Genomic DNA, 15,449 nt, shown 5'->3' with positions numbered 1-15,449 from the left:
GGTGTTGTGTGTTGTGTTGTGGTGGTGGCTGTATTGTGCTGTTGTTGGTTGGTGGTGGTGGTGGCTGTGTTGTTGTGGTGTGTTGGTGGTGGCTGTGGCTGTGTTGGTGGTGGTGGTGGTGGTTGTGGTTGTTGGGGTGGTTGTTGTTGGTGGTGGTGGTGGTTGTGTTGTTGGTTGTAGTGGTGGTGGTTGTGTTGGTAGTGGTCGTGGTTGTGTTGTTGATGGTGGTGGTGGTTGTGTTGGTGGGGGTGGTGGTTGTGTTGGTGGGGGTGGTGTTGATGGTGGTGGTTGTGTTGTTGGTTGTAGTGGTCGTGGTTGTGTTGATGGTGGTGGTTGTGTTGTTGTTGGTGGTGGTGGTGGTTGTGTTGTTGGGGGTGGTTGTGTTGTTGGTGGTGGGGGTGGTGTTGTTGGTGGTTGTGGTGTTGTGTTGTTGTTGGTGGGGATGGTTGTGTTGTTGGTGGTTGTGGTGTTGGTGTTGTTGGTGGTTGAAGTTGATGGTGGTGTCGATGGTGAGGGTGGAGGTGTTGTTGATGGTGAGGGTGGTGTAGGTGTCACTACTCTTGGTTGTGATGTAGCTCCCCTTGTGGTAGTAGTTGTGGTCGTGGTGTAAGGATTGCTGTTCTGTTGACACTGCTCGTTGGGTACCAGTGTGTCGTGGTTTCCGACTTTACGAGACCAACAACACAATCGTCCCAGGTCCTGCAAGCGAAGTCAATTAAGGGAAAAGTCAGGTTCATTATGTTTACTAAGTCAGGTTCATTATGTTTACTAAGTCAGGTTAAATATAATATTTTTTGGTTATTGTATTTCATTTTATGGTTTAGGTGTGATGATGACAAGAAATATTTGTGGAAACGTTACTAAAGAAATATGTTGCCGTTTATCCATAAGTTGATGCTGTTGTTCATCTTACGTATACGCTTCCCCCAGTCAACAGCTTGTGCACAAACGTTGCAAATGCAAACAAAACAATACACGTTCGTATATTACCACAGCTGTTACCTTGCGATAGACACAGCATTTGACCTCATTCACCTTTACTGATGTATTTTTCGGAGCTGTGATCTTGGCCATTGACCCTAAAGCATACAGTAGTTATTGTAAAGGAGAGGTCACACTACATGTTCTGTTGACCAAAATCATTGAAACCGTTACATCGACAGGCTTAAATAAACATCTAACAGTCTTTTCTGGGAAAACTTTGATCTGATTATTGTCGAAGATTTTCAAGTTTAGTTGTGGACGGAGCTAGAGCAAACCAGCCAATAGTTTGTAAAAACCTCCGAGAAATATTAGAACTATTTGAATAGTAATGCCTTAACTATATAAACAGCCGGGCAAGAACAGAGACCATGGATGGAAATTTCTGGTTTTACATACTTCATATTAACGATGTGCGGGTGAAAACTATCTGACCTTGTAACTATGATGTTTGAAGAGAGAGAGACAGAGAGAGCTTACCGTAGTGCCGTGTTGGTTGCAGTTGCTGGTGGACCAGACAGCGTATACAGAAGCACCATCAGCAGGGGTCAGCTCCCTGCCGAACATGTTACACAGGTTTCTGGTGGCCCCGCCCCTCACGGGCCTCACTCCTCCCCGTAGGTGATACTGGAAGTGCTGGGGATGACCCAAAGATGTGATAGTGTTACTAGACCACCGCCACACACACGCACACACAAAGGTGGGATTTAACGTGAAATTTACCCCAAAATAAATATAAATACAAAATCATGTTCATTAGTTTCTTAAATGAATGACAAAGAATGAATGAGAAATAAGTGGTTATATTTCCTTTTGATTTAGGCCACACACACACACACACACACACACACACACACACACACACACACATACACACATATAACTGGTAACTTACTCCGATGACGCCCGAGGGACACCTGCTCCGGGCAGAGCTGCAGCGGTAAGAGCTAACTTGGTAATTGTGGAAATCCCTCTCCGTGACGCCATACCTGCTACTGAGGCGGATTCTCATGTAGCACCTGAGGATCACCGTCATAACATGAATATTTTTAAACAATAAACTCTGTATGTGTACAGTATGTGTAGACACTTTACATCGGTCTGCTATATGTTCGATTATTCCTCAGCTTGTAGGATCCAGATACTTGATGCTGAGCTTTTATTTGTGTGTGTGTGTGTGTGTGTGTGTGTGTGTGTGTGTGTGTGTGTGTAAAGTTTATAAGGAGGAAATATTGTCAATACCGGGAAAACTTACGTTCTCTTGCCAATACGAGCTGAGGTGAAGGATGGGGCAGTGATGAGCACCAGCAGCAGCAACACCCCCGCGCCGCCACACCTCTGTTAACATACAACCTTTACTGTTACAAAGGTTCTTCTTTGGACCCAGTGACGGACAAGCGTCTAAACACTGGTTTGGAAATAAAGTAGTGTGGATGAGTGGAAAAAGTTACCAAACATCATCATTAACTCGAACACGCTGGATAGCTTCAATTATAGGTTGGATGGATATATGAGCGATAGGGGTTGGGTGTAAGTGGGACTGTCTACAGTAGTATGGGCCAATAGGCCCGCTGCAGTTTCCTCCATTCTTATGCTTTTATATTGTGTGTGTGTGGGGGTAAAAAATTAATGTCATGTTAACTTCGAACCTTTGAATGGAACCTTAACACTGTATTTAGCCCTGGTGATATAGAGAGAATGAATGAAAATATGAAATCGAACAAAATATTTCTTGAAAAGTAGATGTTATATGATGGAAACACGGACACACACACACACACACACACACACACACACACACACACACACACACACACACACACACACACACACACACACACACATAATAATAATGGTTGCCCCTCGTGTAACGAGGATGGCCGGCCCAATGACCACCTAGGTGTGAATTTATTTAATGTGTAGAAGCTGTTGCTAACTCAACAACCACACCCTAAGTTAACGAGTTGCATGATCCAGTGTCAAGGAATAGTCCGAGAAGACCGGACAACTCACCACCTGCACTGGCTAACCATTACCCAAGAACACGATCCGCAAATCGATTAACATTCAGGTTCCCAATTACTGCTGGGTAGACAGGGACCAATGGCGTAAAGAAACTTGCCCACAGCTTCACCCTGCCCTGGGATCGAACCCGATTCCGTTCACCCGCGAGGCGAACATGCTGACCATAAAGGTCGCCATCACACACACACAGAAGGACCCGAATGCACTACACTACTCTGGTCATTCACATATTGTACTTACATGTGCCATTGTTACTGGAGAGTCGTCGCATGTGTCGGTGACGTCTTGGTGGTGATGGTAGTTGAGAGGTCTGTAAGATCACCCAGAGTTAAGGTGAGGTTTTGGGGTCGACAGTATAGAGCAGCGGCAAGTGGACATGCCTTCTCAAAGTGTACTTTATACAGTGACCTGACTCTTAAAAGGGGATCCAAGAATGAAAGCAATCTGGGGCAAGAATTTCCAGTCTTACTACGACTACCAGTCAGTCGCGCTTGATAACTTTCTTATTTTGATCTACTGCAAATATCCGCCTCACTGAGAACATTTAAGTTAGATTGCTATAGTATTTCACGAGTGATACTTAAGACTTACTTGTACTGAACAGTAAACAACACTTGTATCTTAAACGAACAAACATTTAAGTAACATTTTAAGCCACTTTACTGCTCACCAATATTTATTTCATAATTTGTTTCTCAGCTTAACTAATTCTTAACATTTCATATATAGAAATGTCATCAGATTAAGGAGACATTCTATCTACCATTAAATATTTCTCCTTCCCTTAAACCACAAAGACTCACCAGGGATGGCGGGTGTGTCCTCGCAAGATGCTTCAGATAAAGTGGGTGGTGTAGGGCAGGTTGGGTGAGTGCCGGGTAGCGCCTCCCACCCACCGTCGCCAGGTCCGTTGTGAACAGCTTATCGACGTCATTCTCGCTTAATCTGTTTCATAGATATCTTGGCCGTCTCATAGAGGGCTGGCATGTGCATGGAATAAATCTTCGTACAAAGACCTTGACATGGTGTGCTTACGGGCCTAAACTCACTGAACTTTGAGCCGTTCAGTTATTACACATTTATCACATCAATTCTGTTGAAACTGTGTTGAGGATATGTCAATGGTTTTTAAAATTTACATGTTATTCCAGGTTCAGTTACCCAAACCATGATCTGAATGAATGGGTGTGATAAAACGTTGTGTCACGACGTATTGAAATGTACTTATACGTTTGTCTTGACCTTGATAAAATATTGTAGTTTCACTTTCCCAAATATTATTTAAACAATAATAAATGTCACACCGGTCTTTTTTTTTAATTTAGACATTTTGTATCCATTTGCAGATCAAAGTTATCAGACAAAGGTTATTAACACCTTCCAACTTACTGCCGTAAAGGGATTTTATTGGGAGATTAGAAGGTGGCTGGTCGACTATTAGACAATTGCCATATGAACTTAGAAACGGGAATAAACACAACTCAGAGCGGTGTATAGTGTCTAAGGCTTCTGTCGCAGTCCACGTAGATAATTATTTACCACAGTTTCCAAGATTAACGGAATCTAGTAACCAGAGACACGGGGATATATATATATATATATATATATATATATATATATATATATATATATATATATATATATATATATATATATATATATATATATATATATATATATATATACATGACCCAAAGTTCGTGCTGATAACCTTATAAAACGTAATCCCAGTAAGATGAGGCAGATACAGAGGCGACGGGGTCATTATTTTTTTATGGCTATGATACAATAACCTTCTATCTTGACTGCCCTGCTAGTCCTGAAGAGCCTCCAGAAAATACCACTGATAACAGAGGCGACAAAGATAAAACTTAATGTCACCTCCAACAATCCACGGTTGTAGGTAATAAATGGTGAGAAAATACAACTTTGTTTCACTCCACTGTTGATGGGAACCGTCTGTCAGTTTTGTTACCGGTTCTTACCTTACTGATGGCTGGTGTAGACATGACCTCTTTCAGTCTCCCAAATATCTCCATCATGCTGATTGCCACTTAAAAGATTTCTGTAGGACACTCAAAGCCACGTGAAAACCAATATCGAATTCTCCATGATTTTTTCTAATATACTTTGTAAATCAGACATTATGAGGTTCATAACTGCGTGTCCCTCTCTCAGTGAATCATTAACTTACCTACAGTATATGAATCATGAGCTGTATTCCTCTCTTCTTCTCCCATTATTCTATTTACCTGTTGTTGTTGTGTACTGGGATCAGAAGTGTCTTACCCAGTCATCTGGTACCCTGCATTCTTTCCAAATTTCATGAAATTTTAGTATCTATTTTTGAATTTGTATTGCAGCATTTACCCTCACTTTACTGTAAATGCCAACCCAGTTTGACAATTTCCATTTTACATTATAGTGGACATCACCCTGTGAGTACGAACACGCCAGCTCCTTGACTGCGAAGATCCTAATCCTTGAGCTGATGAATCGCGCCCCGGGCATCTCCCAACAATTGTAAATATATATATATATATATATATATATATATATGCTGATAGCCACAAGGAAAAAGAAAACACGAAGTTCCCAAGTGCTTTCGTGTAATTCACATCTTCAGGGGTTTGTACTCACCCCTGAATATGTGATATTACATATATATATATATATATATATATATATATATATATATATATATATATATATATATATATATATATATATATATATATATATATATATATATATACAACCTTGAGGGTAGGGGGCCCCAAGTTGATCTGTGCCTCAGGCCCCTATTAAGCTTAATCCGGCCCTGGCTGAGATCATACCAAGATTTGGAAGCCTAGTGAGGATCATTGTTTACAACTGTAACCTCTGCTTTATGTCGCCATATTATTTTTATTACCCATAGCTGAGGCTACACCAAATGATGTCATTATTTCATGGATACATCGGTATTTAATTTTCCTTAATCACCTACAAATTAATTTTAGAGGAAGATATACTTTCATTATTAATGCCACAAAAATTACGAGGAATAACGACCTTTTGTACACTTGTCGTAGTATAAACATTACAAAGGCAGAGTAAATTGACTCCCTCGTCTTAGTGGTTGAAAATAGCCGCCATGCTGATCAGTGTGCTTGTGGGTTATGGTAAATTAACCAATTCGTATGGTACAGGATAATGTTAAGGCATCGGATCATTAACGACTTGCTGGATACCTTACCTAACCTAACCTAACTTAACTTAGGCAATTATCTGGAGTACCTGTACCCCTTAACTAGAGTATTACCATAGTTGATAAAAACTTTCTTACCATCGGTTATTACAGCCGTAGACTTGTTATTTGGACAACTTCCTCTTGCCTTTTTTGTTCTTCTGTTCTTTCCACACTTCTTGTTCTTGATCTTGCTCTTCAGGATCTTGTTCTTCTGGATCTTGTTCTTGTTGATCTTGTTTTTCTTGATCTTGTTCTTGATCTTGTTCTTGATCTTGATCTTCTTGTTCTTGATCTTAACGTTCTTGTTCTTGGTTTTTCGTTTCTCGATTGAGTGCAAAAGTTGTCAGGGATACATTAAAATGTTGCATTAATAATACAATAAAGGGTGAAATAGGAACCGAGTCTGTATGGGTAGAAATTGCGGAAGCAAGAGAAAAACTAATTATGGGAGTGATTTACAGGCCTCCAAGTCTTGAGAAAGAAGCAGCTCAGCCCATTTGACAGGAAATGAGTTGGGCAGCAAGATACAACAACCTGTGCATTATGGGGGATTTAAACTTCAGAAATATTGACTGGGACAACATTGTAGGTGACTATAAATCTGAAGACTTCCTAGACGCTGTACAGGACAATTTTTTAAAACAACTAATTACAGAACCTATTAGAGGTGACAATATATTAGACCTAGTATTAACAAATAAAGAAAATATTATCAGAGATATCACAGTAGGGGAAGAACTAGGGAACAGTGATCACAGAGAAATCAGGTTTACCATAAATTGGGAAACAAAAAATAATGACAATATGGTCAGAGTCCCAGACTTTCGATCCGCGGATTATGAGGGGTTAAGAAGGTACCTAGGATGAGGTCGCCAGGGAACAGTCAGGTCAGTCCCCGGATGACCAAAAAACTTAAACATGACATAGGAATAAAGAAAGGAATTTATAAGAAATTAAAGGGCGGGGAGAAGCATCTCAGAGACAGGTATGATGAACTCTCTAGGAATGTTAAGAAAAATGTAAGGAAGGGAAAAGAAGGACTACAAAATCAGGATAGCAAGAGAATTCAAGGCGAATCCCAAGGGAGTTTTCCAGGTATATAGAACACAGGTCAAGGATAGGATAAAGTGGGGTCTTTAAGGGCAGAGAGAGGGGGAGTGATCGATGATAGCGGGAAATAAGCAAAGCATTAAACAACTACTTCTTATCAGTTTTCACAGAAGAAATTCACGAGGAAATGCCAGAGGTGGAACTGACATTTAGGGGAAAGGAAGAAAAGAGACTAAAGGATATCACTATCAGAAAAAAAGGATGTTCTTAAAAAGATAAATAACTTAAAGAAGACAAAATTCCCAGGGCCGGATGAAATTTTCCCTCGAGTTTTGAAAGAGTGTAAAGAACAGATTAGCGGACCCCTCGTAAATCTATTTATCAAATCATTAGACACAGGAGTTGTGCCAGACTTGTGGAAACAGGCAAATGTAGAACCCATATTAAAAAAGGGAGACAGCATCAGCGTCAAATTACCGGCCGATTAGTTTGACGTCAGTAGTGGGGAAATTTCTTGAATCAATTATAGCAAATAGCATCCGATCGCATTTAGAGAAAAACAAATTAATCTACGACTCTCAACATAGATTTACAAAGAGAAAATCGAGTCTAACAAATCTGCTGACGTTTTTTAGGAAAGCCTATGAGGTAGTAGATAATGACGAAAATTACGATGTTATTTACTTAGACTTTAGCAAAGCATTTGACAGAGTACCGCATCAGAGACGTCTGAGAAAAGTTAAGGCACATGTTATCGAGGTGAAAGTTTTAAATTGAATACAATCATGGCTCACAGATAGAACACAGAGGGTCAGCGTAGATGGTTTTATATCTGAGTGGGGCTGTGTAACTAGTGGGGTTCCCCAGGGGTCAGTACTGCGCCCACTCTTGTTCATAATCTACATAAACGATCTAGATACTGGGATCAGCAGTGACATAAGCAAGTTCACGGATGACACCAAAATAGGGCGGCAGATAAATTCAGGGCAGGATGCAAATGCACTACTGGGGGATTTAAATAAACTGCAGGAGTGGTCAGAAAATGGCAAATTATATTCAACACCAGCAAGTGCAGCGTACTTATTATTGGAAGAACAAATACTGTCAATGTAAACAGCCTTAACAACATCAACCTGGAGAAGTCGACTTGTGAAAGAGACTTAGGGGAACTTGTAAGCCCGGACCTACGGCCTAGAAAGCAGTGCGTTAATGTTCGAAATAAGGCAAACAAAGTATTAGGTTTTATATCTAGAAGTGTAAGTAATAAGAGTGCAGAGATCATTTTCCAATTATATCCTGCGCTAGTCAGGCTGCACCTCGATTATGCTGTTCAGTTCTGGTGCCCGTATTATAGAATGGAATCAATTCGCTGGAGTCGGTGCAGCGAAGAATGACGAAAATGATTCCAGGACTTAGAAACCTTCCCTATCAAGATAGATTAAAAAAACAAAATTTGCATTCCCTAGAAAGACGAAGAGTGTGGGGAGATATGATAGAAGTATTTAAGTGGGTGAAAGGAATCAATAAAGGAGATATAGATAAAGTTCTTATAATATCCGAGCAGGATAGGACTCGTAGCAACGGATTCAAGTTGGATAAGTTTAGGTTTAGGAGGGAGATAGGAAGAAACTGGTTCACAAATAGGGTGGTAGACGAGTGAAACAAGCTTAGCAATTTTGTAGTAAGTGCTGGAACGCTGGAAAGTTTTAAAAGGAGACTAGATAGATTCATGGACGATAGAGAGTGGTAGTAACTCTAAACAGGAGCTGCCGTGCACAGGCCAACCAGCCTATTGCAGACTACTTATTTTCTTATGTTCTTATGTTCTTATAAGTCAAAGCTCCACATGACTATTTCTCCACTCGTCACTACTGGATATATTTCTGTTATGTGCTTAAAATATCATGGCCTTTATGATAAGAGGAATAATAAACATAACAGAGAGCTTCATCTTATTCTTTATTTAGTGAGAGGTGAAGAGGGGGAAGGGGGAGGCTTTAACATAAAACATCTAGTGGTGACAAGACCTACCATACAAGTGTAATATATGCGAATTGGACAGCTAACTGACTTGACTGACTGACTGACTGACTGAGTACACCTTATATACAACAGATGGATGATACCATGCCGTCTTCATACTCAGTGAGATCTTGGGAAGTATCCTTGAACAAATACACTATGTTATAACGGAGAGAGAGAGAGAGAGAGATCCTTACTAATAACTCCTAAATTCCTAAGGCTCCTGAACCTGTGGAGCGTCATCGTAAAACATATATGCCTGTAACTAGGATACAACGTAAACAGTTTGTGGTAATTCGATCCTGTTTCGTTGAGACAGGAAAGTAACCAAACAATATTCTGCTTGTTTTGTTTTTTTAAGAGCTGTAACCGGATTTTTATTTTTATTATCAGGATTTAACCAAAGTATAGAACGGTACTAACAGACAAGACCATACAGACGGTAAACACGACTGTTGGGATGCTTTATGACCACGGTGGCTCCCCCTGCAGTGACATGAATAAATTTTCCTTTTTTATTTGTTTTATTGTGGCGATTATCATGTCGACTAACAAGCCATATTTAGTTCAGTTATAACATGTTTAGAGGTGCCTGTGTTTGAGGTTCATTATCCATACGTATAAGTAACACTCTATACAAATTTATCAATGTTATGACAACGAGCGTCCTTCAGTTACATTCATACCCACTGAGTCACCTAGATTTTGCTTCGCCTTGTTCACAGTGAGCAAATGATTGGCCCACTGAAGGGATTAAGGCACTGTAATATCGTTACTTCACAAACAGTCACACTGACCGTTATATTTACCAATTTTCTTCAGCAATGAAATAGTTTCTTTGTTGTTGAAGCGCAGAGTAATATTTTATTATATAACAAGTTTTAGCTACACAACAATATACTGAGCTAGTTCTTGGTCAGAGGTTCCTTTATCTCACAAGGCGATTCAAACAATATTAAGAGATTTCCCTCCCCATTCTTTACTCTCAGTTAATGTCTGCCTTAAGCCCAAGGAAGCCAGCAGACCAGTGTGGGCTTCCTCTACATCCCGAGACGACAGAAAACATAATTTTATGCTTTCTAAACAAAGAGGACCACGTCAATATTTTGTCCACTTACCGCGAAAGGTTCTTCTCACCTTAGACAGTAAAATATATGGCTTTACAGTATTTATAGCAAGTTTGTGCAGTTAAGTGTATTATCAATCGTGAGTACCATGCATTTCTTAGGTCACCCTGACAGTGATACCTTTGTCCTTTGTCACAAGAGATCACCAACTACAGTTCTCACATTGCCGTTTACTGTCTGCTAGGTTATTTGTCTGACCAAATTTTATCTTGTATCCGGGTGACGGACGACCTGTTCTGTCGACAAAAGACCAGCTCGTTTTTACAGATAACATTTCCGAAATTTATTAAAAACATTACGATATTAGGAAGTACAGTAGCATTATTATATCTTACGTTTATTTTTGACAATTTAGTATGAGTCATGTTCAAAATGAGAATAACATTGGTAGAACAAAAGAGAACGTAACATTAGGAAACCTTTCCCTCGTGCCCACGACACAACGACTCTGTTACCATCATGGAATGGTCATCACTATACCTTACATTAACACATAGCTCTCGCTGCTGCACATGCACAGTACATCATTGCACAACATATCATAGCACAACATATCTACGTCAGTCGTCACAGCGGTGTGCGCCACAGTTTTGTCCCATATGTCTTTTCACTTTATGTTAACATCCAGTTTGTCTACTGAATGTGGAATTGTCGAGTGGACGCATACAACAAAGGCTCCCAGGTTTGTTAATACAGTTTATGCTGTGACACACAAGTGAAGTTTGTAACAAAGATCAGACAACTTATCGACTTTGGTGATATAAACAGAAAAACTCGATGTGAACTTTCTACACCTGGAACTGTTGAGTGACCGCCACAAAGTACTCTCATTTTGACCGCGACACTTTATTGTGATACTAATTCTTGATTACTTAAACTACCCAGACGGTTTTGCCAATGCTTTGAGCATTTTTCAAATTTTAACACAAAAAGCAGTAAATTTCTTCGAGGCCTTAGAAAGGTCACAATAATTAAGTAACTTTACACAACACTCCCCCATTAATAGCAAGTCCTACTTAAAAAAAAAATCGAAAAAAAATGAACATGATTATTTAGAAAATTGGTTGTTTTATATATATTTTTTAGTTTAAATGAACGTGGGAATTTACTGATCACACAGCTCCAAGATCCTTGTGGTGGCAGTCGGTAGTGGTGGTAGTAGGTAGTGAGGAAGTAGGTAGTGGCAGTAGTAGGTATTGGGGAAGTAGGTAGTGGTGGTAGCAGTAGGTAGTGGTGGTGTGGTGGTAGCAGTAGGTAGTGGTGGTAGTAGTAGGTAGTGGTGGTATGGTGGTAGTAGTAGGTAGTGGTGGTATGGTGGTAGCAGTAGGTAGTAGTGGTGGTAGTAGTAGGTAGTGGTGGTAGCAGTAGGTAGTGGTGGTAGTAATGGTGGTAGTAGTAGGTAGTGGTAGTAGCAGAAGTGGTGGTAGTAGTAGGTAGCGGTGGTAGCAGTAGGTAGTGGTGGTGGCTGTAAGTCTCCACTGTGTTGTTCGGAGACCTTTGGACATTGTAACAAAAGGAATTTTTCGTTGTAAAAGACATTTGTTTCTTTATCTGCGTCACTTTACGGAGTACAGAATCAAATACTGTTGATTGAAACACATTACGGGGGAGGCTGGCGGTTTGTTCCATGATTTAGATAAGAAACTTGACCTATGTTACAGATCATCCTCTCCACTTGTTGCATTGATTTAAAAGCAGTTTGTTACTGAACATTATTTACAACATTCGTTGTTTGGATGCATAATTATTGGTGCATACAGTATTACGAGGACCACGGGAATGCCTCTGGAAATTTGATGGAAAACTACAAGAAAACACGAAATGTGAACACATAGGATTACCTCTGATTTGAATCATTATGGAAAATGACGCCATCGTCAGGCAGAACAAAAGTCTATAATATACAAAAAACTTCATGGACATATATGAGTGAATAAAAAACCTTCTCAGAGCAGAGTAAAAAATAGACACCATCTTGGAACCATTCGTCTGACCCGTTGTGACAACATGAACACAAGTTACGCTTTGAGGAGAACAGAGTTGCGGGGACAACCTGGGCCCTCCTAAGGCGAGGTGTGTTGCTTGGGCAGCTGGGCCTCCAAGACGAGGTAAGAGGGCAGCCGGGTGAAAAAATAAATAAAATAAACACCCAGATGGAACAACAACTGGTAGTCTCGCGGGAAATATAGGAATCTTAAAAGTACCAAAGTCCTGAGTCTTCTCCTCAAAGGTCAAGAGGAACTCTAACGATCGAGTCTGTCTGAAGTGACGGACCCAACCAACACGGTTTTGACTCCAAAATTAAATTCCCGAGTGAGAATCACTCACGGGATCAACAAGTAATTTTTTTAATAAGGTACATAATCTCTTCATTTGGGTGAGTCTGTTTGCATAGTTGCGGTTGTGGTGTGGTTGTCACTTTTATTCTTCCGTCTGATTCCTGGCGTAGCTACGCGTGTCCCTTTCTTCACGGATGGGGTCTTCTGGAGGGGTTCATGGGCGGTCTCGTTGGTGCCACTTGCTCCACTGCCCACCTCGACACTCGTGTTGCTGCTGAGGCTGGACGCTGATGCGCTGGGGGAAGCGCCTGGAGCTTTCGCCATCAAGGGTTTGGGTTTGTCATAAGCAGAAGTTTGCTTCAATACACCTTTCAAGGGCTTATCATAGGGCTTGTCTGTGTCTTGAGTTACAACACTTTTGGTGACATTTTCCTTTTTCACTGACTTTCTGCGCTTTATCGTACCGGTATTCTCACTCTGTTCGTAAACTGTTCCCGTGTCCGAGCCAGAGGTGGTGGATGATTGCTGCCGAAGAGCCACTGTATGCGTGGCCGCAGGCGCAGGTGTAACGGTGCCTCGTGGCGCTGATCTATTAGTGTTTGACGCACCTACAAACGCTGGGGCTGTTGCAGTAGCCAGTGCAGTTTGTGCTGCAGCTGTAACTGCTGCTGCAGTGTTTGGTGCTGGTACAGATGTGGTACTGCTCTCATAAGTTGGACGTGGTCGTCCTTGTTCTGGGTGAGATGACCCGTCCCCGGGAGAATGATTATTTATCTTGCCGAATGTGGCAAGTGGCACGCGAGGCACTCGAGGTCCACCATACCCGAAGATCTTGGTGGCATCTCCAGGCTGTGGGGTGGTGGGGGTTTTAGGAGGGGAGGGAACTGTGCTATCCTTATACATGTATGTTGGCTCGTAAGTTGTGTACCCACCGTATCCTGGGCTGCCGCCTTGATGACAGTAATCTGTTGCTGCTGCAGGTCTTCCAAAATCCAGGGCAACAGCTGACAGTCCATATTCGCCCGTAGTTCCAGAACGAACATACTCTGTTGTGCCTCCGGTACGTCCGTAATCTGAAGTTCCGTCGGTTTTACGAGATCGTGTTCTGCTGACAGTAGCAGTGGCAGCAGGCGCTCCATACATAGAAGCTGAGGGCACTACATCTGCACCCATTAGATAAATATTGTCTACTCCGCTCAGGTCACACGAGTCTGTAGAAGCATCTCTTCTTGGGTTTCTTTTTTTACGGTAGACTACGTGAACTTTGTCCTCCAGTTCTTGTATATCATGCGCGGTGAGGGACGTTGATCGAGGTGGAGGAGGCGGTCTCATTTTTGGTAAAGTCGCAGCGTGTACGACTTCGGGTCGGTCTGGTAACACTTTAGGGTAGTTTAGTTTCTGCATGGCTACAAGTGTTTGTTGTCGGTCAGCAGGACTGCGCTGGTCGTCTCGCCCATCAGGGTCATCTCGCTCCGTCATCGTCATCTCTGGGGTTATGCCCCAAGTATATTCTGCTGTGGGTAAACTTTGGCAGCTCGCATTCTTTTTAAGACGCTTTTCTGAAGAAGTGCTCTTGATGGAAGAACGGGAAGCTGTGCTTTTCACAGAAGCACGCGAAGTGTTACTCTTGATCGACGCTTTAGAAGTGATGGAAGTTGTGCTCTTGGTGACGGCCTTAGGAGGCAAACTAGCGCCCAGCGTGTTGAATTTGACAGTGGGGTTCTTGGCATGCTTGGAGCGCGAGGGTCCTGCTTCCTCAGCATGCACGTGCACATCTGCTGTCTTCCCAATCTCACTGTATATGGAGTTCTCGCTCTTGTGCCGCTTGTGTCCACTCTTTGGACTCTTAGTACTCTTGAGGGAACTCTTGGGAGTCTCATGTTTTGACGCTGTATCATGCGCCGGTTGAGAGTGTTTCCTCCTCATTGTTGACTCTCTAGATACCCCAGATGCTCGAGACACAGAGTCAGAATGTATTTCATCACTCACTTCGTAATCAGATCGACTTCCTTTTTTCCTATGCGTTCTTTCCTTTTGAGTGGTAGAAGTAGCGGCGTCAGAGACTCTCTCCTCAGAATCCTCTGCTTTACGCGGTCGAAGTGTTTTCCTTAATAACCTCGACTGATGTCTGATCTTATCCCTCTGGTAGTAAACGCCGCCCATGGCACAGCAGTTGATAAACAGTATACAGATACCCACCACTATGACGATGCTGATGGGAGTCCCCGCAACAACTGGTGGTGGGGGTGTGGGGGTAACTGCCTGCGATTCCACTGGTTCTTCTGGGTATGTGTCTGGGTAGTCGGGTTTCTGCGGCGGTTTCGGCTTCCCCGGTATGTGCCAGTCATTGTCGGGGTAAGTGGGGGGATGTTCAGTGAAGGGGATCGGGAGCGTAGGCTTGATCTGTGGAGAAGGACATTAACTGAACATGATCAGTATACTACATATGAACAAAAATAAGGAAGTACTGTACTTAATGAACAGCACAAGCAATTAGTTGTTAAGAGACTCAATGATTCGGCACATATGGTTGTTTTTAGCGGCTGTGTACAAGAAGCTAACGTGTTAGAAAACAATATTTTAGGCATAAGGTGGAAATATCTTTTATAGCAAAAACTAATATATTATCAATTATTGGTACATATCAAGAATGCCTTAGTCAATCTCGTGGTTACTAAGCACTTCTGGGAGAGAGACCGTTACAAGATGGCTTAAAGGGTCGGCGTGGCTTGA

The 15,449-nt window shown here is 41.8% G+C and overlaps 1 protein-coding gene across 1 annotated transcript in view; it reads right to left on the bottom strand.

The window, feature by feature from the left end:
- Positions 1-11,832: 11,832 nt before the first annotated feature.
- LOC121868673 overlaps positions 11,833-15,449 on the bottom strand; it is a 37,709-nt gene continuing 34,092 nt past the window's right edge. The window contains exon 13 of the mRNA XM_042369510.1: positions 11,833-15,119. Coding sequence (XP_042225444.1) covers positions 12,807-15,119 — 2,313 coding nt within the window. The 3' untranslated portion in view covers positions 11,833-12,806. The remainder of the gene's footprint in view (positions 15,120-15,449) is intronic.

Source organism: Homarus americanus, unplaced genomic scaffold (genome assembly GCF_018991925.1).
Source record: "Homarus americanus isolate GMGI-L3 unplaced genomic scaffold, GMGI_Hamer_2.0 scaffold30535, whole genome shotgun sequence".
Lineage (NCBI taxonomy): Eukaryota > Metazoa > Arthropoda > Malacostraca > Decapoda > Nephropidae > Homarus > Homarus americanus.
This window is presented reverse-complemented; position numbering and strand designations above follow the sequence as displayed.